Source organism: Nematolebias whitei, chromosome 1 (assembly GCF_014905685.2).
Source record: "Nematolebias whitei isolate Nwh7 chromosome 1, NemWhi1, whole genome shotgun sequence".
NCBI lineage: Eukaryota > Metazoa > Chordata > Actinopteri > Cyprinodontiformes > Rivulidae > Nematolebias > Nematolebias whitei.
The window spans coordinates 53,827,036-53,851,811 of record NC_056498.1 but is presented as its reverse complement, the minus strand read 5'-3'; the positions used below and the strand labels follow the sequence as shown (position 1 = coordinate 53,851,811).

General features: G+C 37.2%; 1 protein-coding gene across 1 annotated transcript in view; it reads right to left on the bottom strand.

Moving 5' to 3' along the window:
* Positions 1-3,607: 3,607 nt before the first annotated feature.
* Positions 3,608-24,776, bottom strand: part of lmbrd1 (LMBR1 domain containing 1) — a 54,234-nt gene continuing 33,065 nt past the window's right edge. Inside the window, exons 8-15 of the mRNA XM_037693634.1 lie at positions 21,511-21,636; positions 19,466-19,618; positions 15,937-16,001; positions 15,703-15,805; positions 14,530-14,634; positions 11,404-11,553; positions 8,346-8,418; positions 3,608-3,729 (exon numbers count right to left, since the gene is read on the bottom strand). Coding sequence (XP_037549562.1) covers positions 3,608-3,729; positions 8,346-8,418; positions 11,404-11,553; positions 14,530-14,634; positions 15,703-15,805; positions 15,937-16,001; positions 19,466-19,618; positions 21,511-21,636 — 897 coding nt within the window. The remainder of the gene's footprint in view (positions 3,730-8,345; positions 8,419-11,403; positions 11,554-14,529; positions 14,635-15,702; positions 15,806-15,936; positions 16,002-19,465; positions 19,619-21,510; positions 21,637-24,776) is intronic.

Sequence of the window (24,776 nt, the reverse complement as noted above, 5' to 3'; positions counted from 1 at the left end):
ATGAAAACGTGCTTTAGGAAAATAGAAATACTGATTTTGGGAAAAGCATGTAGATAAGGACAATTTATAATAGTTAATCCTAACTGTAAAAAAAAAAAAAGATAAAGTAAATGAGTTTTAGTAAAGCAAGTGCCACAATTAATGTAAATTCCATATGGATTATGTTTGTTATGTGAAAAATAATGTTTAACTTTATGCCTTTGATTTAAGCTTTACTTAAAGTCAGTTGATTCTGAACCACTTTAATAAACTGTCCAGTTTATCCGACAATTTGATGATCTACTTCCTTAGCGGTCTAGCACGCAGACATTAGCTCTTCACATCTACTGGCGTCAACCTTTTCACAGCGACAAACACTGCATATTTTAGCAGGCTTAAGTCTGCTCCCCTCTTGAAACACGAGCGGTATATAAATGCAGAGAAGTACAGGTTCGTTTTGTTTTTTCACTTAAATAAAACGTTTCGCTTGTTACATACACACAGTACCAGCTGATTGTGATCGTATTCCCTCTCGGTCGCATGTGTTACCTCAGCATGACACATCCTCCTACTCATGTTAGGTGGCACAACGGTTGTTGTGAAAGCAGGAGATGTTTCAAAGATGGTCAGAAAAGAGATCGATTTTCCAAGCTGCTCAGGAGATAAATTAGAAATCCTACTCGTCAAGTGATAACAGCATCTTTAGCGTACCATAAGAATACTGTAAAGATCTAGAATGTCTGCGTAAAACTATAAAATTTAATCAGATTATTCTGGCGAAAGAAAAAAGAACGAGGTCTTTATGGTACAAAGGATACGTGATGATTTGATTTACTTCGCTAATACGACCCACTATCGATGACTCCATGATTCTTTAGTTAGGATATAAATACAAGTGAGAAACAACAACAAAAAAACAAAACAAAACTGCTAAATAATAGTTGACCTTGTTGGATTAACTGTGGGATTAGTGGAACAGAAGGAAATTATTTGAGAACAACAACAACAAATAAAGAGGTGCAAACTAATTTTCTCAAACTTGACTAAATAATTGTGTAAACAAGAGTATTATGGGGGATTATCAATGTATTTTATTACTGTATGTTGACAATTTTGTATATTGATTTTACTGCCATGTGTAAACACAACTAGATGAATTGTATATGTCACTAACATAGAAATGTCATAATGGCAACAAGAATGGAAATGTTTAATAGGTATTATTTGGTGTTATAAGTGAAATTGTGCTAAATGCATAGACTGATATTAAAAAAAAAAAAACGTTTCTAAACATTTGTGAGTGCTGCAGGATCTGACTTTTGTATTCCAATACAAAAATTCTCACAAAACATTAATATTTTTAGAAAACCAGGATAAATATTTAAAAAAAAAACATGGATCTATTAAAGTCAGATAATTGCACCAAAATTGCCATAAAGCTTAATGAAACAAATGTATACAAGCATCTAAGAAGAAGAAAGCTGCCAGTGCTTAGCCTGCAAAAGGGTACAGTTAGTCATACCAGGAATTAGGCTCTAAAATCAATCCACACACGAAAACTGTGTATTATTAAGGAAAACTTAGGCTTTTAAAAATAAACATATATGAGAAACATTACAATTGTGCTCAAATTTAATGTAATGGCAACCAGAGGGAAAAAATAAATAAAAATCTGTCTTTTTAAGCTGCTGGTAATTTATCCTTTAGTACATTTTCCCACAGATTATTATTTTTTTTATGTTTAGAAAAAATAGATGACATTTTCCTTTAACACCCACTATTATTTTATTTAGCTACTTGGTAAACAAACTATAGTCTTGTTAATTAGGATTTAGAAGAAGTTAAATAAAGTGTAATACCTTCACCAAGGCAATAAGAAAAGCGGGGAACTCAACTTTTGGAGTGGATCAGGATCACTTTCATTAAAATTGTAAAATAAAGCATTGGTCTCAGTGGAGGATGTATTCTGGGTGTTCTTTTGTTTGTGTAGTCAGTAAAAAATTAAAATGGCAAACAAATATTTTTTGTAATAAAAACTGGTCTAATTATATCAGAATATCTTTCTGCTTACATCTTCCCTTTAAATTTCACAGTAGGTCTCATGTTCTTGCTTTTCTGCTTATAAAACAACACATTCTTTGTTTTCTTAGTGGTCTGAACTAGATAACAATTGAATGATGAAATTTAAGATGGAATTTTATAAAAACTTGGCTGTATTTGGGCTTTAAATCAGATTAGATAGAACTTTATTGATCCCTTGGGAAGATTCCTTCAGGGAAAGTAAAATAGAAAAAAGAGACAGTAGCAGCACAAAGTGTCAAAAAGTGACAGCGAGTATAAATAACACAAAATACAATAAATAAAATGTACACACGTATATACAGATTTAACAGTAAACAATTCTATATAACCAATTACTGGTTATTTTAGAATGGAGGAGGTGGCTACTGCTCCTTCCCATCCTCTCTCCTCTTGTTACCCCTCCTCCCCGCAGTGAGGAGTTGTACTTTTTCAGTCCGTTATTCTTTCACTTGGGAAGGAGCAGTGTGTCACTGAACAGGCTCCTCTGATTGTTGTTGATGGTGTGCAGAGGGTGACTGGCATTGTCCATAAAGTCCAGCATTTCACTCAGAGTTCTCTTCTTAGCCACCGTCATAGAGTTCATCTTCATAGAGCCAGCCCACCTTACCAATTTGTTTCCCAGCATATCACTGTGTAGAAAATAACACTGGTAATCACAGACTGGTAGAACACCTACAGGATCTAAAAAAGTTAAATCTGGTCCTCTGGACATTCAAAAACCAAAACAAAGCAAAACAACAACAACAACAAAAAATGTAGAAACATTTCGTCTTTCATCCGAGAGACTTCCTCAGTCTGAGGTGCTGTATTCAGCTCAGTCTCTTAAAAAGCATCTTCTCAGAGTGGATCAACCAGTTTTGCTGCTGACAACCAAAACCAGCTGATCACATGATCAAGGAGGACCATCAGCCTAATGATGGATCATTAGCACACTAATGGCTGTTTACTATTCACAGGGGGCTGAGTGATACAAGCAATCACAGCATTGTAAGAGGGGGACAGTTGAACACGGAGGCCTCCACCCCGTTTAATGATGGACAGTTTCTTTTCACAAAGATGGCCTCCTTTACTCCTCTCTCAAACCATCGTTCCTCTCTGTCCAGGATGTGCACATCTTCATCCCTGGGCTGAATACAGCACTGAGGAAGTCTTTTGGATGAAAGACGAAACGTTTCTACATTTTTTGTTGTTGTTGTTTTGCTTTGTTTTGTTTTTTGAATGTCCAGAAGACCAGATTTAACTTTTTTAGATTTTTCTACCTGGATTATTGAGCATGCATCAGGATAACATCTACAGGAGTTTCCTGCAGATGTTAAAAAAGTGCAGCCTCCTCAGGAAGTCCAGCCTGCTCTAACTCTTCCTGTACAGATGGTTGGTGTGTGTTGTCCAGTCCAATTTGCTGTCTAGCCACAGTCCAAGGTATGTTTAGAATCTACAGCTTCCACTCCAGCCCCATCAATCAGAACTGGTCTTGACCTTGGTCTGGACTTCCCAAAGTCAATAACCAGCTCCTTTGTCTTTGGTGTGTTGGATGGTTAGTGTGGCACTAGACAGCAACGTCCCTCACCAGACTCCTATACTCATCTCTGTCATTCTTGATGCATCCAATGATGGAGGTGTCATCTGCAAACTTCTGGATGCTACACAGCTCAGAGTTATAGCAGCAGTCTGAGGTGTACAAGGTGAAGAGAAGAGGGAGAAGCACCATATCCTGGGATGCTTAAGTGCTGCTGATCAGTGTCAGACATGGTGTCCTTCAATCTGATGTTCTGCAGCCTGTCAGTGAGGTAGCTGGAGATCCAAGCGACCAGGCAGGGGTCCACTCGCATCCTGTTCAGTTTGTCCTGAAGCTTAAGGGGTTGGATAGTTTGGAAGGCACTGGAGAAGTCCAAGAAGAGAATCTTTACTGTGCTGCTCCCCTTATCCAGATGCACGTGGGCTCGATGTAGAAGTGACAGATGGGAAACTCCATGTCAACATGTTAACGTCCAGTACACAAACTGCAGGCTGCCCAGTGTGTTTTGCACATGGAGTTTTAGGAGGCTGAAGAAGAACTGCTCCAATGTCTTCATCAGGTATGAAGTGAGTGCCACAGATCAGAAGTCATTCAGCTCACTAGACCAGTTCTTCTTAGGAACTGGAACAGTGCAGGATGTCTTGCAGAGGGTGAACACTCTCCCTAGCTGCAGGTGAAAGTTGAAGGTTCCTTGTAGTGGTTCTCGTAGCTCAGCGGTGCAGGTCTTCAGTAGTGTGTTATTCTCAACTTTTCAGTCATAGGTCCATAGGTATTTGATTGTTATATGAAGCTTGTAAAGGATGTGGGCACTTAAAATATATGAAAACAACAAACAGTAGTAATATAAGTAATGGTACTTAAATAAATTAAACTTGGGCAGAGCTAATATAACGGTCTCAGTTTAGAGCCCATTTTAAATAAAATGTAAAAAATACAATACCACATACTATACCAGTAAATATTATAGCAACAGGAAAGTTAAGGTGCTTAAAAAAAATACGGAGAAGTAGCAACTAAAAAAGAATGAATAACTCCTACCTAACTTTTAAAATATGTAATCCTGTCTGTTTATTACACACTTGACATTTTAACAAGCAAACTCCCATTAGCAATTCTAATTGCATTCCACTTCTGTCAACTGTCGTTTGAGAAAGCGTTTACACACAATTTAAATCATTAATTATCCGCCGCACAAATACTCTTCTGGTTACAATAACAAACATGTACAGAAAGTCAAACACTTCTGCTGGTGAAAGGTAGATGTGTTTGTATAGATGACTTCACTCCAAGGTATAAGTGGTTGAACTGAAGAACACCAATCAGCCACAATAATAAAGCCACTGACAAGTGAAGTGAAAACATTGATTAGCATATTATTATTTATTGCTCTGCAACAAATCTTTGGGTCATGGTACTTTAACATGCACCATTCAAGTAAGTAAAGTTGTAGACCAAGCACATCTTTTATTGCAATAAGTCTATAGCTCCTTCTAAAGCACATTTTTCAAAGAAATCTTAAGACACGTTTTTCCCACAACTATTTCATGAATAAAATGAGTGAGGTGGAATAGAGGATTGAAGTTCATCCACTGCTTTTATGCCTCTGAGCTAGCGATGGGAGCAACTTGCAACCTCAAGTTAGTGATTTTGAGGAGGTGTGGGGCACAACAAGCAGCACCACCCTCTAAACAATTATGCATCTGCAATGCTGCTGGTTTTGCAGTGCCCGGCTCATGTGCAAAAGCACATACCATACTTATCGCTGTACATGTCGCACCGCCTTATAAGTAACATCAGTCCAAAAATGTCTAATAAAGTGGAAAAAACATAAATACGTCACTTCGCCGTATAAGTTGCATCTATTATGCGTCACCGCTGACATCGCGTTTGTTATGCGTCACCGCTGACCTCCTGGAAACGTGCGCTGGTGTTGTGCCAAAAATCGATTGGCTGCCAAATGGTGGCCACAGGAGTGTGCAGGTGAGGACTTTAACAAGAATTTAACAAGATTAACACTTAAAAACAATTATTTGTTTGATCAAAATTATAGCAAGAGTTGTGTTTCAGTTTAACTTTTCCTTAATGAATGCACTTTGATGGTCAAATCAGCTGCATTTCAAAAGCCGATTTGCAGCTACGGGAGCACGCAGAGGGATGACTCTCTGTGCATTTCTTTGAACTTTAACAAGATAACCACCAAAATACAATTATTTGTTTGCTTGACATTGTAGTATAGATGTCTCTCAGTTGAACTTTTCCTTATTAAATGCACTTTGATGGTCAAATCAGCTGCATTTTGCCTGGGCGGCACGGCGAAATGAAGCTCCAGGAGATCCGGAGCGAGACAAAGGTGACTTTGTATGGCAAGCCGAGTGTCTTATTAATAGGCACTTTTGCCTATTAATGATGCACTTGGCTTGCCATATTATTCGAGCGCCCCCCAGTGGCCGACAATGGTAGTGGTCAATATTTTCCATTTCAGAATGAATGAAATCGTCAGATCTCAGCCAAAAAATGGGTTACAAATACCGAAGAAAGAAAACAAGTTGCTTTGTCCTGATGCATGCTCAATAATCCAGATAGAAAAATCTAAAAAAGTTAAGTCTAGTTGCTTTGCTGTATAAGTTTCAGGGCATGCTAATTTATGCCAAAAGGTGTGACTTAAACAGCAAAAAATATGGTACTGTCACACAACTTGGCTGGCTGGATTGGTCAATCACACAAAAACCAAAGCCAGCTTAAAGAAGAGCTTTTCTTGTGGTCATGTCACAGAACTTTAAAGTGAATGGGGCTTATGATAAAGAGTTATGACTTTTGGTAGTGCTGAATTGCAGCAACATGTGTACAGTCCTGCTATAACAATCTTTCTGTAGGAGCACAGCTGTGACATGGCTCCTACGTTCAGCTATTTTTTCCATTTGCTAACTGTCATAAAAACAGTTTTGTGTAATCCATGCTTAACACAATTAAGTAAGTGAAAACTTTATAGTGACACAAACACAATAAAAAATAGACGAAAACTGCAAAACTGATGTGAAAACCTGTCAACATATAGACGTACTGTAATTACCAAAGAAATAATCAGTGTAAAAATCATGTTTAACTTTTTTTTCTAAAACAAGGAGACCAATAAGAGGCTCAACTTCTCCCTAACATGAAATAAAGTTAAACAAAAATATTAGGTAATCTATTCTTAATGTCTGATGTGTAATGCCTTCACTCTAAAGTACAGCTAAAGGTGTGTCATTGCCAAAAGTTAGATTAATATAACAACGAGGAACTGTATTTAAGTATTTAGCTCATGTGTTAAAGAAGGCATCAGCTGCAGTGCTACATGATGCACAGATGTTTAAGTAGCACTTATGATGCACTTCTCACGCAGCCAGAATGAGCGCACTAACTTGTTAGCATGTGTAGCAACATGAGAATCATGTTATACCACACATGCAACACCACACATCACGCAGCTGGTGCAAATCTGGTCTTAGCAACTGTTTTAACTCGTGCTAGAACCAGATCTAATAGGGTCTAACACAAGTTCCCAAAGGGCCAAAAGCATCGTCTACTAATAGTTTCCTTTGTCCTTGTCCCAGTGAGTCTGAACAGATGTGTCAGCAAAAGCAGAAGACATGCAATAATTTGGCAGTCGTTTTAATGCTACAGTAGGCAGTAATGCTTTAGCCTTAATGAGCAACAAATCTATAAGCTTTCAGCTTAATGCAATTTAGTTGCTCTAAAAAAAACACACACACAAAAAAAACTTTTTTTTGACACCCCCTTGGCTATGCTGCAAATTTTAAGAATCCTAAAACCATGCATGACTAGTCATTGGTCATCTAGGCTCACAACATGTGACTAAATTACTTCCCACTCATGCAGATGTCAGATTAGTTTCAAAGGCGTGAACATCAACATCAATCGATCAGACAGTCATCAAGTTGAGTATAGCTTTATTAAACTAGAAATCAAAACTGCTAGATTAATTCAAAACAAGAGTAGCACCATCAGAGGAAATAGAAACCACAAGCGAATTCACCTGTTCTATCACACGTGAAAGAGTGAGTGAATTACCAGTAGGTATGTGGTTCCATTGGCAATAGAGGAACAATTTGGATGAATACTACAAGTTTTCTTAAATGTCTTTTACGTCTATTGTGAAGTTAAGCAAAAAAAAAATACTTGTTACACGAGGCAAGATTAATTCTTTTTTTTTGTGTGTGTTTTGAACAGAAATTTGGTGAGACCTTTGATATTGTCCAAAACCCAATGACATTGTATTAACATCAACATTTACATATTGTATGTGATTTAAATACTGAAAGCTAAATGCTATAATACATAGATAGGAATATAAGAACACTTCCAACATACATACACTATATGACAGAATGTGGTTCTACACAAACTGATATTTCAAATCCATCTTTGGCTGTGCACCACAGCACCCTACTACCAGATGGACAAAGACTTGAACATTAGCAAAATGTGTGTGTGTGTGGGGGGGGGGGGGATCATAATATAGTTCATGGGTGTGATGCAAATTTACACATTTATGTTTTTATAACTAATATATTTTGGTATGGTGACAATCTAAGCCACATCATTCATGAGCAAATGTTTGTTTTTGGTTTAATTCACTCTAATGGGTAATCAAAAAGATGATCAAATAGTGTACTTCATCAAATAGTTGGAATGCAAACAGACATTTCTTAGAATATAGAGTCAACCTTTAAGGAAAAGATTTTTGACAATATAATAGGAAACTCACCATCAGGTGCATCTGCATCACATGTCCTTGTGGTGGCATTTCCAGACACAGGATTTGGTACCGGTGCCTGACTCTGATAAAAAAAAAAAAAAATGTTTTGTTGGAGTATAACACAAAGGAGAAACCACTTGTTCATAGTGAGCTCTTATAATAGCCAAGACACAATAACTTTAGGGATTCCAAAGGCAGCTTTTTTACACTGCGTAGGTATAATCTTTTTTATGACAAAAAAAAACTAACGCAACAGAAACTGCCTCTCTCACCAAGAGAGAAACTCAACAAGGCTGTGTGCTCTTGTGGTGGTGCACATCTCTATTTCAATTCAATTCAATTCAATTCAATTCAGTTTATTTATATAGTGGCAGTCACAACAGAAGTCATCTCAGGGCACTGAACAGAAACATTCACATATAAAACAACAAGTTAACACTATATGAGGAGCAGACTGCTTTGAATTTAACTCCATCACAGAACTCTCATCTTGAGCAAGCATGAAGGTGACAGTGGAAAGGAAAAACTCCCTCATGTGGAGGAAACCTTTAGCAGAACCAGGCTCAGGACAAGCGGCCATCTGCTTTGACCAGCTGGGTTTGAGAGGAACAGATACACAATGGCAGGTCAAGATTCACGTTAAGATAGAAATAGTATCAAATCAAAAAAATATTCAATTTTAGCAAATATTTGAGGACATGGAGGTCAATTTAACCTCTAGTAGTCTAAGCCTAAAGTAGCATGACAAGCTGACCCTAATTATAGGATTTATCAAAAAGGAAAGTCTTAAGCCCAGTCTTAAAACTGGACAATGCATCAGCCTTATGGAAAGAAACTGGAAGTTGGTTCCACAAGAGAGGAGCCTGATAACAGAAAGATCTTCCTCCCATTTTGCTTTTGGAAACTCCAGGGACCTTGAGATAACCTGCAGTCTGAGAGCGAAGTGCACTGTTAGGAAAATATAGAAAAATAAGATCTCGAATACAATATGAAGATGTTGAGAGCTTTGTAGGTTAGAAAGAAGAGTTTGAATTTCATTCAACCTTTACTTATACCGGTTAGTCCCATTGAGCCTCGGGGACTCATTTACAAGAGAGACCTGAATTTGAACAAAGAGTGACGACAACAGTGGACAACAACAATAGACAATAGACAATAAAGGATGCGCACATTTTTTTTTTTTTAACAAGTGGAAATAAAACGATTATCAAAAGGCAAATTAAAATTAAAAGTAGCGAACAAAAAACCAGCTAAGTTGTAAGGTGGTGTCGAAAACTAAAAACAGGAACATGTCGGCATTGGTTTTTGCCATGAACTTAACAGATGTTTGAAGTCACTTAGAGAGGTCAAGGTCGAGAGCTTCAGATCTTTTTGCAAGATATTCCAGGAAACAGGAGCGGAGTAGGAGAAGTCCCTTTTGCCTTGTTCAGTCCTCACAGAGGGAACACTGCAGGTAATAATGTCCTGAGAGCGCACGCTGTAGCTGCACTCACGCAGAGACATGTAGGAGATGTATGAAGGCAGCAGACCAAGAAGTGATTTAAAGATGAAAATGTACCAGTGAAAGAGTCCGTGTGAAGTTAATGATGACCAGTTATCCAGTGAATACAGGGTGCAATGGTGGAATTAAATTATGAAATGGTGAATTAAATTCTGGATTTGACAGGGAGCCAGTGGAGAGAAGCTAAAACTGGAGAGATATGATCTCTCCTACTAGCTCCAGTTAACACTCTGGCAGCAGCATTTTGGATCAGCTGAAGACGTTTTAAAGACGTATTTGGACACCCAGATAATGAACCATTGCAACGTATCCGTTTCTCCTTCGGACTTGGAGTTTGGTCTCAAGCACAAGATGCGCAGGTTTGTACAATGACGACGCACCGAACACATTAACATTTTATAATAAGTTACATTTTAGATTAAAAAATCCTGGGAGGTCAGGGCACAGAGCGGGAGGAGGGGGTGATGGTGCATCAGTTCTGGTATCCCCCTCAGCTGCAGAGAATTGGTCAAATGCAAACACGTGCTTAATACATAGACGTTTAATAATTTATTACATGTCATTCACCTTCATTCTGTATTTTATGTTCTGTCTGGAACAGGTCCCTCTTGTAAATGAGTCCTCGTGGCTCAGTGAGACTAGCCTGTATAAATAAAGATTGAATGAATGGGTGGGCGGTTCTAGCGGGGTGTCCTCCTTGGTTTGCCGCAGGTGAGCCTTCTGCTGCTCACATTGAGCTTACTGTGATCCAGACAGCAGGACCCACCCTTCTCTGCTCTGATTGGGTCAAACTGTAGCTCTGGTTCTGATTATGGGTTGAAAGCAGTGTCACTTTAATTCCTGTATCATCAATGGATTGGATGGCTTTGACAAGGCCACAACAAAACGATGTTCTTCACCCTCTTCATTTTTGCAGATGATAGAAATTTGTCCTGGCCACGTTCAAAATGAAGGAAATTTGCTGTGGTGACAGAAAACTTTAATCCATGTCTAGGGTTTTCAGAAAATAGTCCAAAAATAGAGAAAACATCCAGTTAACAACATTTGTGTGGACTAAAATGTTTTGATGATGTCAGAGGACAAACTGGTTCAAGATGATAGACAAGCAAAAGTATCTCAAATAACTACTTGTTACAACTGATTAGCTATTTGTGTCAGTTAAACAATTGAACAAGTGTACTTAATAAAGTTGTTGAGTGTTTATAATAAGTATTATTTTATTTTATTTTTATGCTAGAACACACACGTGTTTATTGAAACCGAATGCGTACACCCCCAGAGGCAGAGCAGAGCTACATCAAAAACACACAGTATACTGTCAAAGAACAAATCCATGCAGAAACAGCCACACTGTCTGACAGATAGACAGAATTTAAAAAGAACAAGAGTCTAAAAGCCTGGCTGCCAGCCCATAGAGACAATACCGCTGCCTACACCAAGCTGGACCAAAGTTGTTTGAACCCAATAACTGACAGTGCCTTTCTTGGAAACCCACCTTACAGCTGGCACTCTTCAGTAAAACTAAAACTAGAAAGGTACAGAAATCTACATGAAATTCACTCTCACCTGTACAAGATATTTCTGGCTGCCGTACATGACATATTGTGGAGCCAGACTGTAGATCATGTAGCTGGTGTGTAGAACAATCAGAAGAAGAATCATGCAGAGGATCAGAAGGGCCTGTGGCCGTGTTCTCTTTGGTCGTATTTTGTACAGCTAGCAAGGAAAACAAACAAAAAAAGCACATTAATGGGCTACAAAAATAGACATTTTAGGTTGGTCCTAATGTTAGAAATTCTAAACCGATATAGATAGCCAGGAAAATAAATGCTAATCAAAACCAATTTTGAAAGTTTTGGGAAATTTCAACAATTAAAAAGGGATTATTGTAATTCCCAGGGGCAGCACGGTGGCGCAACTGGTAGAGCTGCTGCCTCTCAGCGAGAAGGTCCCTGGTTCAAATCCTGGTCCGGGGGCCTTTCTGGGTGGAGTTTGCATGTTCTCTCCGTGCATGCGTGGGTTTTCTCCGGGTGCTCCGGTTTCCTCCCACAGACCAAAAACATGCATGTTAGGCTGATTGGTAACTCTAAATTTTCCCTAGGAGTGAGAGAGTGAATGGTTGTTTGTGTCGTTTGTCTCTATGTGGCCCTGTGATGGACTTGCGACCCGTCCAGGGTGTACCCCGCCCCTCGCACAGTGACTGCTGGACATGGGCACCAGCGACCCCCGTGACCCAAAATGGAATAAACGGGTAAAGATAATGGATGGATGGATGTAATTCCCAGACTATAAGTCGCTACTTTTTTCACACGCGTTGAACACCGTGGCTTATAAGATATGATGAGATAAGATAGAACTTTATTGATCCTGCAGGAAATTGTTGTGCCAGAGTTTCAGTACAAAGGAACATACACAAGGAATCACAGAAGATATTTAAAAAAAAAAAAAAAAAAACTAAAAAAAAAAGTAAAAAAAAAAATTCCATACATTTTTTTTCTTTTTTTTTTGACGGGCTAACGAGCTTTATGCCATCAAACCATTTACTCTCGTCACATCCGGGCGCTCACACACGTCTCTCTTGGGGGTGGGGGTGGCCCTTGTCAGTGTGTGTTGTGCAGCTTTTGTTGTATATCAAGAATCAACCACCAGATGGCGCTTTATAGGCTTTATTTTGCTGTTTAACTCTCTCAGTAGCTGTGTGCTGCCACGCTACAGAAATTAATTAAAAGTTTAAAAAAATCTTTCTGTGTAAATTTCTCATGATACAACGTGGACACCCGCGGCTTATAGACGAGTGCGGCCTATATACAGGTATGCACAAAAATATTTACTTTTTAAATTTAGTGTACACGGTTTATATTCAGGTGCGCACAATAGTCCGGAAATTACGATAGAATGTTTTAATAAACACAGTTCTTGATTAGATTTGAACACAAGTTGTACCAATTTTTCTAAAACCTTTAAATCACTGGCACAAAATTAGCACAGCTCAGATCCATTTTACCACACTAGTTTTAATGATTTTCAACTGAACTGCACAACTAATGATTGAATAATTTAGTTTAAAAAATAGAGAAAATGTCAGCTTTTTATCAACTGTCTTAATTAACCTAAATAAAACAAAGTAATTGTGTTAGTCTAATGAGTAATTTATTGTCCAAGCTGTTATCTGTAATGGAATAAGGATGAACTAAATATTCTTGTGCTTAGTAGTTGCATGTGAACTAGTTAACAAATCGATTTCTCTTCTAATGGGTTGACACATTTCAGAAGAGGTTTGATTTATAAAACAAATTATTGTGAAAGATAAATCTAAAATAGCTGATTGTGAGAATGAATTTCCTAAATTTAGTTTTTATTTGAGTCTCTTCTGCAGATAATTAAAAGGGTTAATAATAAAATGCTACAGGCGTACATGCAGTTTTGTTGGTGAAACTGTCTCTGGGCAGTTCATGTTGTACAGTTGGTGATTTATGAGTATTTCATGTGTAATGTTTACTGTCTGGTCAGCAAATTAGTGTTTACCGCTTTAATGCTACATCACATATATAGTGTTTCTTGGCAGTATGATGTTTAAAAATATGGTGCTAGAAATATTTTTGCTACTCTAAATACCGCACAACAGATGCCAATTCCATTTCATGTTGATTAGAAACTCAAGGATTATAATTAGGCCTGTCACAATAACAAATTGTCCTGGGCGATTAATTGTCTTCGAAATTATTGCGATAAACGATAATATTGTTTGAAATCCGACAATAATTAGTAATTATTGTCAAGTTTAAGAAGAAATGTTTAATTTGTTTTGAGTGTAGTACCTTTTTTTGACCAGTAGATAGCAGTATAAGACTGTATGAAGCGAAAGATGGATAGTGAGGGAGTGAGCAGCGAGTCTATTTAAGAAAAATGGGTGGGAGGCCCCTTGACGTGGTATGGGTTGTCGCTCTTTGGTTCTCAAAATGGCAGCTGCTCGATGTGGTTTGAGTTCTTTAGCATAGCATTTTTCACACAAATCTTTTAATTTAAAAGAAGAAAAAAATCTGTACACAAGTTCTCAGCTTCTTTTTGCAAAGAAAAACAACTTTTTACATGAAGGCACAGGTTTCAACCGTGAATTTTGGAGCTTCGACAAGACAGAGGTGTTTTCCAGAGGTCGGCCTGTTAGCTTAGTTTGTAGCTTAGCTTTTCAGCTTAGCTGCTTGTAACGATCCAAAAACGTGATTTTGGACGGTTATAATGGATTTTAAAGAGAAAAGAGAAAGGGAGGCGTCAGTGAAGAGCACCGGAGTTGAACTTTTTGTCATCCAGTGTCTTCAGTAGAAAGAGAGACACGAAGAAACGATAAAGCCGATAAATGAAAACGAGGTTGATGATTTTCATTAATCATGTGATTAATTGATTTATTGTTTATCGTGACAGGCCTAATTATAATACGATTTATTAAAAGACAAAATAATAATGCTAAGAACTAAAACTCTAGAGAAATTTTAAACCTATTGTTTAATAATTGGACACAGGTACTGCTATGTCTCTACTGGGTGTTGCTGTGAAGACAAACTGTCCTAAACGAATTGATGTTGCCCCAAACAATTCTAAAATTAAATTCTGATTAGGATTTGAGCAATGATTTTTATTTTTTGCAAAGCTTGTATGTGTTATTTAAAGTAATACTGAAATGTTGTCATGACTTACTCTTATCCAGAAGAACCAGATGCCCAAGTTGCGGATACCAGCCATGGATGTGAGCACAAAGTACATGGTGATGACAGTGATCAGGATATAATCAAGTGGAAAAACCTGTCAAACCAAAGACAGATACATCACTTCATCAAGTAATTGTTGCTATTTAATCTTAACATTCAGTGTAGCAAGATTTTAAATTTTTACATCATTATATTAACAGTAAAATTCTGCCATTAATCATGTAAAGTGCATCTCAGCTGCAAAATGTGGATCATTAAATCTACTGAACACCAACAGTTAATATATATTTTATACCATACATAGCATACAATCTGATCCCTACATATTTAACAACTCACTCTTGATATGAAGCACTTTATTCATTAAATACCACAGTCATCCTTCTAACCAATGGTCTTAGACTTTTAATCAATGCCACTTTATGTGAAGCAAACTTTAATTGGTCTGAGCTGTCTGTCATTTTTCCTTCTTCAAAATCTACAGTGGAATAGTAAGTAAAATACAGGATGTACTACTCCATGTTTATGTCTAGTAGCAGGGGTCTGGAGTAAAGATGAGACGATAGTTACTAGATTTTCTGTCAATCTCATGGTTTGATGTGAACACTTCTCAGCCTTCAGTCAAGGAACGAATTGTGAAAAAAATATGCTGATCTCTGAAATTCAAAGGTTTATTTGTTGCAATAAAAAAAAAACCTGCTATAAAATATATAAGTTAAACTAGACATAAATTACTAATTCTCAATATAATAAAAAAAATATATAAAAAAGTTGAAATGTGTATTTTATCCTTAGAACTAAGGGCCAAAAATACCAGCTAAACAACCAATGTCCATTAAATTTTTCACCAAGCACAAATCGCTTCTTTTAAACAATTTTAAGGTAACAAGGGGAAGGTGTGTATGTATGCGTGTGCGTGCGTGCATGTGTAGAAGCTCTAACAAAATCAGTTTAGACAGTTATGAAGTTGAAATGCAACCTACTGAGGAACAAATGCAGCCTTAAAGAGTATTGCATGTCCATTCTAACCAATGGTCTTAAAATGGACAGCTTTTAAATGTTGTTATATTTACAATAGTTACGACAAAAGAAAGAAAATGACTTTAAATATCCTAACTAGGGAGAATCATCTTTCCAACATGAAGGATGAGAGGGTACTCACAGGTTGTAGGGCTAACAGAAGTTCATTGAAAGGATTAGTCAGGTTGGTGCCAAAGATTATAAACCCGGAACTGATGCCAGCAGAATGAAGTGCTTTATCCAAACTAGAAATGACAAAAAAAATTATGAATAAATAAGAGAAAACTACAATGATCCCTGTTACATAAATCCTACTTGTTATAACTGCTGTTTTATGGGAATAACCGTGTTTTACAATGCAAAAAAAATGACTTACTTAGAAATGAACAGGGCAACAATAAACAGCAGCGCGACCAGGATGAAGACAACACCCAGTACAATCTGTGAATACATGAATAAATAAAAGAAGTTCATAAAATTTAGTAAATAACCAAGTGTAGGATGTGCACTCTATAAAGCGGCTGTGAACCCTTCAAAAGAAAAACGGATCAGCAAAAATAACCGCTCCGTCAAGCCTTTAGTCAAAAGACCATATGGCATAGGAGAGGCTCATTTTGGCACTTTTGACTATGTGACAGTGGGAAGGGAAGGCACAGCCCAAAAGGATTGGGTTACTCAGTAGGTTACAACCAAAGAAGCAAAAAAGCCACAAAAAATAAATAAGCCTTTCAGTAGGCCAAATCATGTTAAAGAAAATAATGGCAGAGAAAAACAAATAATACATCAGCTGAACTATAATGATTACTAAATATCATTATATATATCATATCATATCATATATCATATCATATCATATCATATCATATATTACTAAAGATTAGATTGGATTACTAAATAGGTTATGTAAAACACATTCGATACAAAATAAATCACATAATGTTCAAATTAGGATATTTCACAAATTATAAAAGCGTGACTGCATAAAAGTTTTCCTACATAATTTAGTGCACAAGAAGTATGTAAGCATTCATTAGTTGAAGTGATTCATTCACACATCGGTAACCTTTCTATGTTCTTCATCAGCCTGTAAAAGAGAAAGAAGTTGCTGTGATGCACCTGAGCTAAATACAATCTCAGATAATCAAGATAGTTTGCATTAAAATATATATTTATATTCGACAAAAACCGAGGCAAAATGCAGACGTGTGGAAAAACTTTCCTCATTAGTGTTGCACTGACATAGCTCATTATTGTTTAGATTACCATTAAATTGTTCACAACTTAAATAAGAGAAGGCAGAAAAAGATTAGAAATATAAACCGATTGTCAATTTAAAAATGAGTTCACCCCTTTAAAAAAAAAAAAATCCAATCAAAGGAAAATAAAAAAGATTGAATAACTCTGTAAAGTGAAAAGAGAAGTTGTTAAAAACAGAATAATTAAAATTTAATTCTACTTTACTCACCTTATGACTTTTATTTTTTTTTCCAACTTTTGTTTAATTCCCATCAAAACACAGGTGAAATAAAAACAAGTTGACAAACTATCTACCAGGAAAAGTAACATAGAAAGGACTACATCTGCCCAAAACAGTGGTACCACTAAAGTTACAATCACTTTGCTTTGCTCATGACTCTCACCAGCGTCTCTGCAAACAATAAATTCATCTCCCAACTCATTACTTCAAATGTGAGTCCGGGGATTGTCATTGGAAGGAACCCTCTTGGTTAAATACAAACTGTTACAGATACTTGGGTAAAATGTTTGTGCAAGACTGCAGTGAAATACAACACAGATCAATGATTTGTAGTGGAAGAAGAACAAGTCCTAAAAGCAAATGTTTGAAATGGTCCCAATCTCTAATAAAAACGTTTAAATATAATAAGCTGTTTTCCATTCAGCTGCTTCTTTCTTCGGGGGTTGCCACAGTGAGCAAAGTTGGCAGTTGATGCTGGATGTCCTTCCTGACACAACCTGTTCCAAACCTGCAACCTTAGGAGTTCATGATTGAGGCTTGACCACTGAGCTACAGCAGCCCCGTGATTAAAATAGTATTTTCACATGCAAGGTGGACCTGCCACCTTGTACAGTAGTCCCTCGCTACTTCGCAGTTCGTTTTTCGTGGACTCGCTCTATCACAGCTTATGACTTGACATGACTCACAGCTGATTGATGGATGAGCCGCACGATCGGCATGGAATTTTTATTTAAAATGTGGGCTGCACATGGAAAAGCTTTCTCCTGCAGCGTGTCAGACCTCCGCTATGCAGCAGAGAAGTGGGCGTGGCCAAGATCGCTGGCAGGTGACAGAGAGCCGAGATCATGACATTTTGTGCTCTTTTAGAGCATTTACACTTTAGAAAATCGCAAGAGTGTGGGAAGGGTTTAAAATGCTTATATATTTATATATATATACATATATATACACATATATATACACATATATACATATATACATATATGTATACTAAAATAAAGTACTACTTACTACTTGTACTAATATTCCTACTTTGTGGTTTTTCACTTATCACAGGGCTTCAGGGTACAAATCCCTTGTGATAAACGAAGGACTACTGTATACCAAAGCCTGATCAATTAATGCTTAGGGGATCTATTATGTGTTGGGAATGACCCTCAGTTACTTTTAGCTCAATACCCGTCAAATTGTGCTTTAGCCATTTTGCATTTGGTAAAGTCAAATTAAAGTCTGATAAGTTCATTCAAATCAATCAGAGTGCTTCATATATATATATATATATATATATATATATATATATATATATATATATATATATATATAATTTTTGATAAAAAATAACCACATGCATACATATGTACAAACGTGCAAACGATTTCCCACATTTCACGGTGGCAGTTGATAACAACTTACAAATAACTTTGATTGTCCAAAGACACTGTGTTTTAAATGCTACACACTTCAGTTTTAAAATATTTTGCTTAACCACCCAAACACACAAAGCCTTTTTGTTAGCGTTATATCAGACTATGAGATTTTTTTTTCCTTTTAACTCTCAGTGTTCTGCCCAAAAGCCTCAGTGCACATGGCAGAGCTGGGGACTGAACACCCAGCTCTCTGACTGGAGGCCTCCACTCCATCACTGAGCCTAAATATGGAACAGTCCAGTCCATGTGTCAAAGTAACTAAAAAAATTGAGGTTAGCACGTGCATACGTTGCAGCCATCAATACTCAACTCTAGATTGGTTGAAAAATTAAGACAGTACAAGTGTTGTACCAACATGTCCAAAGTTAGAAACATTTTTTGTACAAGGCATCCAGAGAAGGTTTAATAGGATTCCTTCTCTCTGACCCCTACATCCTAGAGAAATTTAAAAGCACTAATATTAGATTGAATTTGTGAGGTCCAGATATTGGCTAACCAACCCAGAAAAAGTGTCAAATCAAAGAAAGGGTTGTGGGTGTTATAGTTTGCCTCCTGGGAAATGTGAGATCCTGTCTTAGAAATGCAAGACTCCCTTAGAGACGTCAGAGTAAATTAGGTGAAGAGACGACCCGTGGGACTCGTGTAAATATGCGGTAAAGTAAAATAGAACTGGGAGTAAATCTAGAGCAGTCCCAATCAGAACTTGAACCAAAGGAACAAGTTCAGTAAAAGTACAGAAGTGGCTGAAGCTGTTGAAAATGAACAAAGAACCGTGAAGATTTTTTTTTATTATTATGAAACTTTTAAGTTATCAAATTTGATATGGCGTATGTATCTTGCCTGAGTAACTTAAATACAAAAACAAAAAAGACAATGACATGGCCAAAAAATTTTTTTTTTCAGCCTAATAGACAAATACCAACAGTTTGCATTTGTTTTTATAGCATTGTCCTCATAATTTACTTTTGTGAATGGGAATCAGTTCAATAATTGAGACTCACCTTGACGGGTCTGAGAGCTCTGCCAAGTTTAGAGCAGCAGTTCCTCTCTGCAATGTCCAGGTGTCTTCCCCTGCGTCGGAGGAGCTGTAGTTTGCCCTCTAACTCCTCCAGGTTGCATCTGTCCTTTGAGGACAGAGGACGTCCATCCTTACACTGGCAAAAAAAAAAAAAACATACACAAAATATAGTTGTGAATGGACACTTACACAACATGTACAGAAAGCAATGCATTTCTGCATTTGAACTTCTGACGTAATAAAATGGTAAATGCACTGTACTTATATAGCACCTTTCTATCTATTCAAGATACTCAAAGTACTTTGCACTACAATCTGTGCCCTCGTGTACCCATTCATAAAGCACTCTAATATAATCGATAGAAAGAATAATCAGAGCTTTATCACATTCATACACTGATGGGACACACATCAGAGGCAATGAGGGGTTCAGTGTCTTGCCTAGGAACACTTCGGCATGTGACTGATGGTGGAATTGAACCCCCAACTCTTGCATTGAAGGACAACTGCTCTAACCACTCAGTCACAGCCAACCAGATAATTTAATTCAGCTTGAAGACGTATGAGGATTTTTTAAACAGCAAAGAAACGCAGAACTACATGTAACCAACCGTTCTAGTTGTTGCTAAATATTAATACACACAATTAAAAAAAGTTTGGTATGAACACCGGCATCCTCACCAACTTTTATAGGTGCACCGTTGAGAGCCTGCTGACAGGCTGCATCACAGGGTGGTATGGGAACTGCACCAGTCAGAGCTGGAAAGCACTACAGAGGGTGGTGCAAACAGCAGAAGACATCACTGGTAGCAGTCTCCACACCATCCAGGACATCCACCACAGCTGATGTCTGTGTAAAGCACGCAGCATCATTAAGGACCACCCACCCAGCACAAGGACTCTTCCGTCTACTACCCTCAGGCAGAAGATACAGGAGTCTGCCATTGCATACAAAAAGACTAACAGTTATCATCCACAAACTGTCAGATTACTGAACTCTTGATAATAATACTAAAAAACTGATAATAACAATGCACTAAGCCACATCTGTGACAACTACTATGTTTATTGCTGCTGCACTATGTGGCTGTATCATGTATATTACTACCTTACCATCATAATTCAATTAATCTCGGTGTCACTCACTACCTGTGCAACCTGTCACACAACATGTGTAGTACATGTTAGTTATGTGCAATATACATCATGCATTTAAGCTTATATTACTACCTGTGAAATACTTATTCATACAAATTCATCCTACTTGCACCGTTATACCATGCTGTTGTTTACCCTATTTCTTTTGGACCTTGTAAACATATTTCTTTTTCACTTTTTGGTACTTTATTTTGTACTTTTATTACATGCTTTATTTCTTGTTTGTTTTGTTGTTGTTGTTTTTAGCGAGTCGAATTGGTTGTCCCCATCCTGAACATTTAATTGCAGTGGTTCAGGTTTGGTTTATTTGTCATATACAAAATCAACACAAGGTCAACAATGCAATGAAATGGTTAGGACGAGAAGAACCTTGTTGAGAAGAACGTTGTTGACCCTGTGTTAATCTGCATATGACAAATAAACAACATAACAACATAATACAAATATTTGACGAACAATAAAACTTCTGCTATTCTTCTATTCTATGTTAAACTTCAAATTTGCTTCCTTGTCGCCCACTGTTTGTCACAAATACAACATAAAAACTTGGTTTTCCTTAGAAACATTTTTTTTTGCAACAGACAGTCGAAGAACAAAAAACTTTTTTGTTTTTCATTTCCCTGTTTCAGCTGCATATGTTTGAGAGACTGCTGAACAAAATAAATGCTTAAGTGGCATGTAAAGAAAATAATAAAAAACGCATTTTTATGCATTCAAGTTGAATAAAAAAAGTCTGTTTTGTGATATAAATACTGCTGATATGTACAGTGCATTCTGTGATTGTAGTCTTTGTGTTTGTATGTGACTTGTGAAGATTTTTCACATTTTCTCACATTGCATGTCAGTGCTTTGTGTTATTTAGTTACTCACCTTGGATTTCAGAATTTCAATCTGATGCTCAACATCATCAATGTCCTCTGTGTTTTCCAGACGCTCGTAGGCAACACTCCGAGTGCCTTTTATCAGATTCAAAGGCAAAACAGACATTCCATATGCCTAAAACACAGTGCAAAACTACTATTATAATCACAAACAACTGTCAAAGCTGGATTGCACATATGGCACGTGTATCCACCCACACACCCCAACTCCTGCCAGACAGAAAGCACATCACAATGTGGAACATGACAACAGTCAACTCAGGGTAAGTAAACCCACACATGCCCACAGCAAATCATGCAGACCCTAAACTCCTGGGCTATGTCATTTTGAGTAGAGGGGAGAAAAAAAAGATTAAAATGGTGGAATCTATAATTGTACTGAGGTTTATTGAAGAATTTGCTGCAACCATTTTGTGTGGATTTCACTGCCTTATCACCCTGATGCATTTACAGCTTAACAGTGCCCCCATGTGACAGCAATATCATAATTCCAAAATTTTACAGCAATCTTTTTTAAAGGGGAAAAACAATTTGTAGGGGGTATCAGGGTACCCTTATATAAAAAGGTGCTATTTCGAATAAACATCTTTTTTTAAATGCTTTTCTTTGCAGTGGGGGTGTGGTTGGAAGCAGGAACAGCGTGTCAGCAAACACCAGAGTGAAAGACAGCATGGGCAAAATGTAAAAGTTAGTTTAAGCTGAATGATTTTCAGTCTTTCATCAGGATGTCTAAACCTTCATTAAAATGACAGATAGATTTAGTAACAGGAAACAGAATGAACAATAAAATTAACAGTGAAAGCAGCATGTCACTGCTGTATATCACTTTTAGAAAGTGTCATTTTATAAGTACGTAATAAAACAGAGACCTTCTGCAAAGAGATAAACCCAGCCCACTGAATATTTGCTACACTGCTACTTCTCAAGAGGCAAAACCACCAGAGTTGATTTTTTTTTTTTTCTTTAGTAAAATAACTTTTACTACGTTCTGAGTGTTAAGGTAGCATTAAGAGAGCCACGTGGGATACAAAGTCAGACTACACTATTATTAGTCTCTGCTGTGGATCTCTGCTATGGGCGAATGTCGCTTCCTGCAATGAATCATGGAGCTCTTAGGGCCAGAGCATGTCCCGAATATCAAATACACTCATAAAAGGAAAACCTGTCCCAGATCCCCGGAGAAGCATTTCCCTTTCCTTTCCCTTCAAATGTGCAGAGAAATATGAAATGACTTCTGGAGGAGTTTACATTTTACATGTAATGATGCATGCTCATTAAGTTTATTTGAACGGCGACAAAGGGTCAAAGATAACCAGGATTAGCTTAGCTGAGCTGAAGGGAACGTGTGCGATTCTGTGTGTGGTGGCTTAAGATGGAAGGCACTGGATAAAAAGCACTGGGAGATTGTTACTCCTGCCGAGTGGGAACAGGGAGAACTCCGATATGGATTTCCTACACAAGCCTCTTTGTTGATTTCTGCACTGGTGATGGTTAAGCCAAAAAGAGAAGTGGGGTGACGCTAGCCCCCACTATTCTAGAAGAAGATTGTGAACAGCAGCACCCCACACTGCTTACGAATCAACTGGAATTCTAACACAACAAAGCTCCTCCATTAAAAAAAAAAATTGTAATTTCAAGAAAATTATTCCCATGAAGCCAGAAAATCACAACAATTATATCAGGGAATATGTCAGAAGATAATTGTCTTTGCTTTTTAAAATCCAGCTAAAATAAGCACGGTAATTAGTAAAAATGAATAATCGGGATGATTATTTGCCATTCAGAGATAATCAGTGTTAGTTGCTGGTTATTTTATGAGACTGAGCTGGTATATAACACTTGAATGGAAGCTAAACTGTGCTCTGAAACAATGGTTCCGAGTCCCGCCAGGCATTTATTTAGATAATACAGTGTTTTTGTTGCAATATAAAGAGTGCTAACAAATTACAGAATAGGTAAATAGATAATTAAATAAATTTATGAAGACAAATCCAACAATGTTCAGTCAGGTCATCTGGATGTTTTTTTTTTGTTTTTTTTTGTGCCGAGACGTCCTTCATCCAAAAGACTTCGTCAATCAAAAAAAAAAAAAATCCTCAAAAAAATTCTGAACATTGTTGGATTTTATACCTGGATTATTGAGCATAAACTTTGGTGTTTTGAACCACTTTGGCATGACTGTCTCAGAGGAGTTGACGGGGGAGAGGGCGGGCCCCTGAGATGGTGGGCCCCTGAGGCCATCTTAGTGACAGCAAACGGTTTATTTTCTCACTATGGAGTATGTTGTTTGTGGGAATGTTTTTTTTGGTGGCTCCTCAGATTGAGGAAGTCCTTTGGATGAAGGAAGAAACATCTCAGCACAAATAAAGAAACCGTCCAGATGACCTGACTGAACATAGTTGGATTTTATATCTGGATTATTGAGCATGAACTTTGGTGATATGAAGACAAAATTGAACTATATCGTAGTTAAATAGGTTGAAATTCCATTTGTGATTGTTTACATTGATATTATGGGAGACTGTGAAGAAGTGAAGATTCAACGCAATCTGCTTTTTTTTTATGTATATGAATGCATTTGTTCAATGTCCTGAGAAAACTTCTGTTGTGACTTGGCGCTGTATAAATAAACTGAATTGAAATGTTCTTTTGTATTTGTACAAAAAACTGCAATATTGCTATTTGACATATTTGTAATAACTCTTCATCTTCTGTTTAGAAAAAAAAAAAAACTACTTTGACTACTGAAAAATCTACATATGTTAATTGGGGGCCGAGATGGTATAGAGACAGGGCAGCTGACTCAGGACCCGAAGGTCCCGGGTTCGATCTCCAGTCATTGCACAACTCGTGCTGTCTCTGAGCAGGACACCTCGTCCCCAGTTGCTCCCTGGGGACCCTCAATAGCTGCCCACTGCTCCACCTGGTGGTGGATGGGTTAAATGCAGAGCCAGTTTTGCCATTGTATGGGAACATACAATGATGACAATACATACACATTAGTATTATTATTATTATAAATTTAGTACATAATCAAAACCATCTCAAATTCACAATAGTATTAAAAACTCTCCTTGTCCTTTAAGATCAAAACAATAAATGCTTTAGAAATTAAATATATTTCCACAATGGTCATTATAATCATAAGAGCCGTCATGACATGTCACCATGCTGATAGTGAAGTGTAAAGCAAATGTCAGCCACAACAATTGTAAGTAAATGTGTTAGATTTCAAATTTAGCTAATGGACTTCTT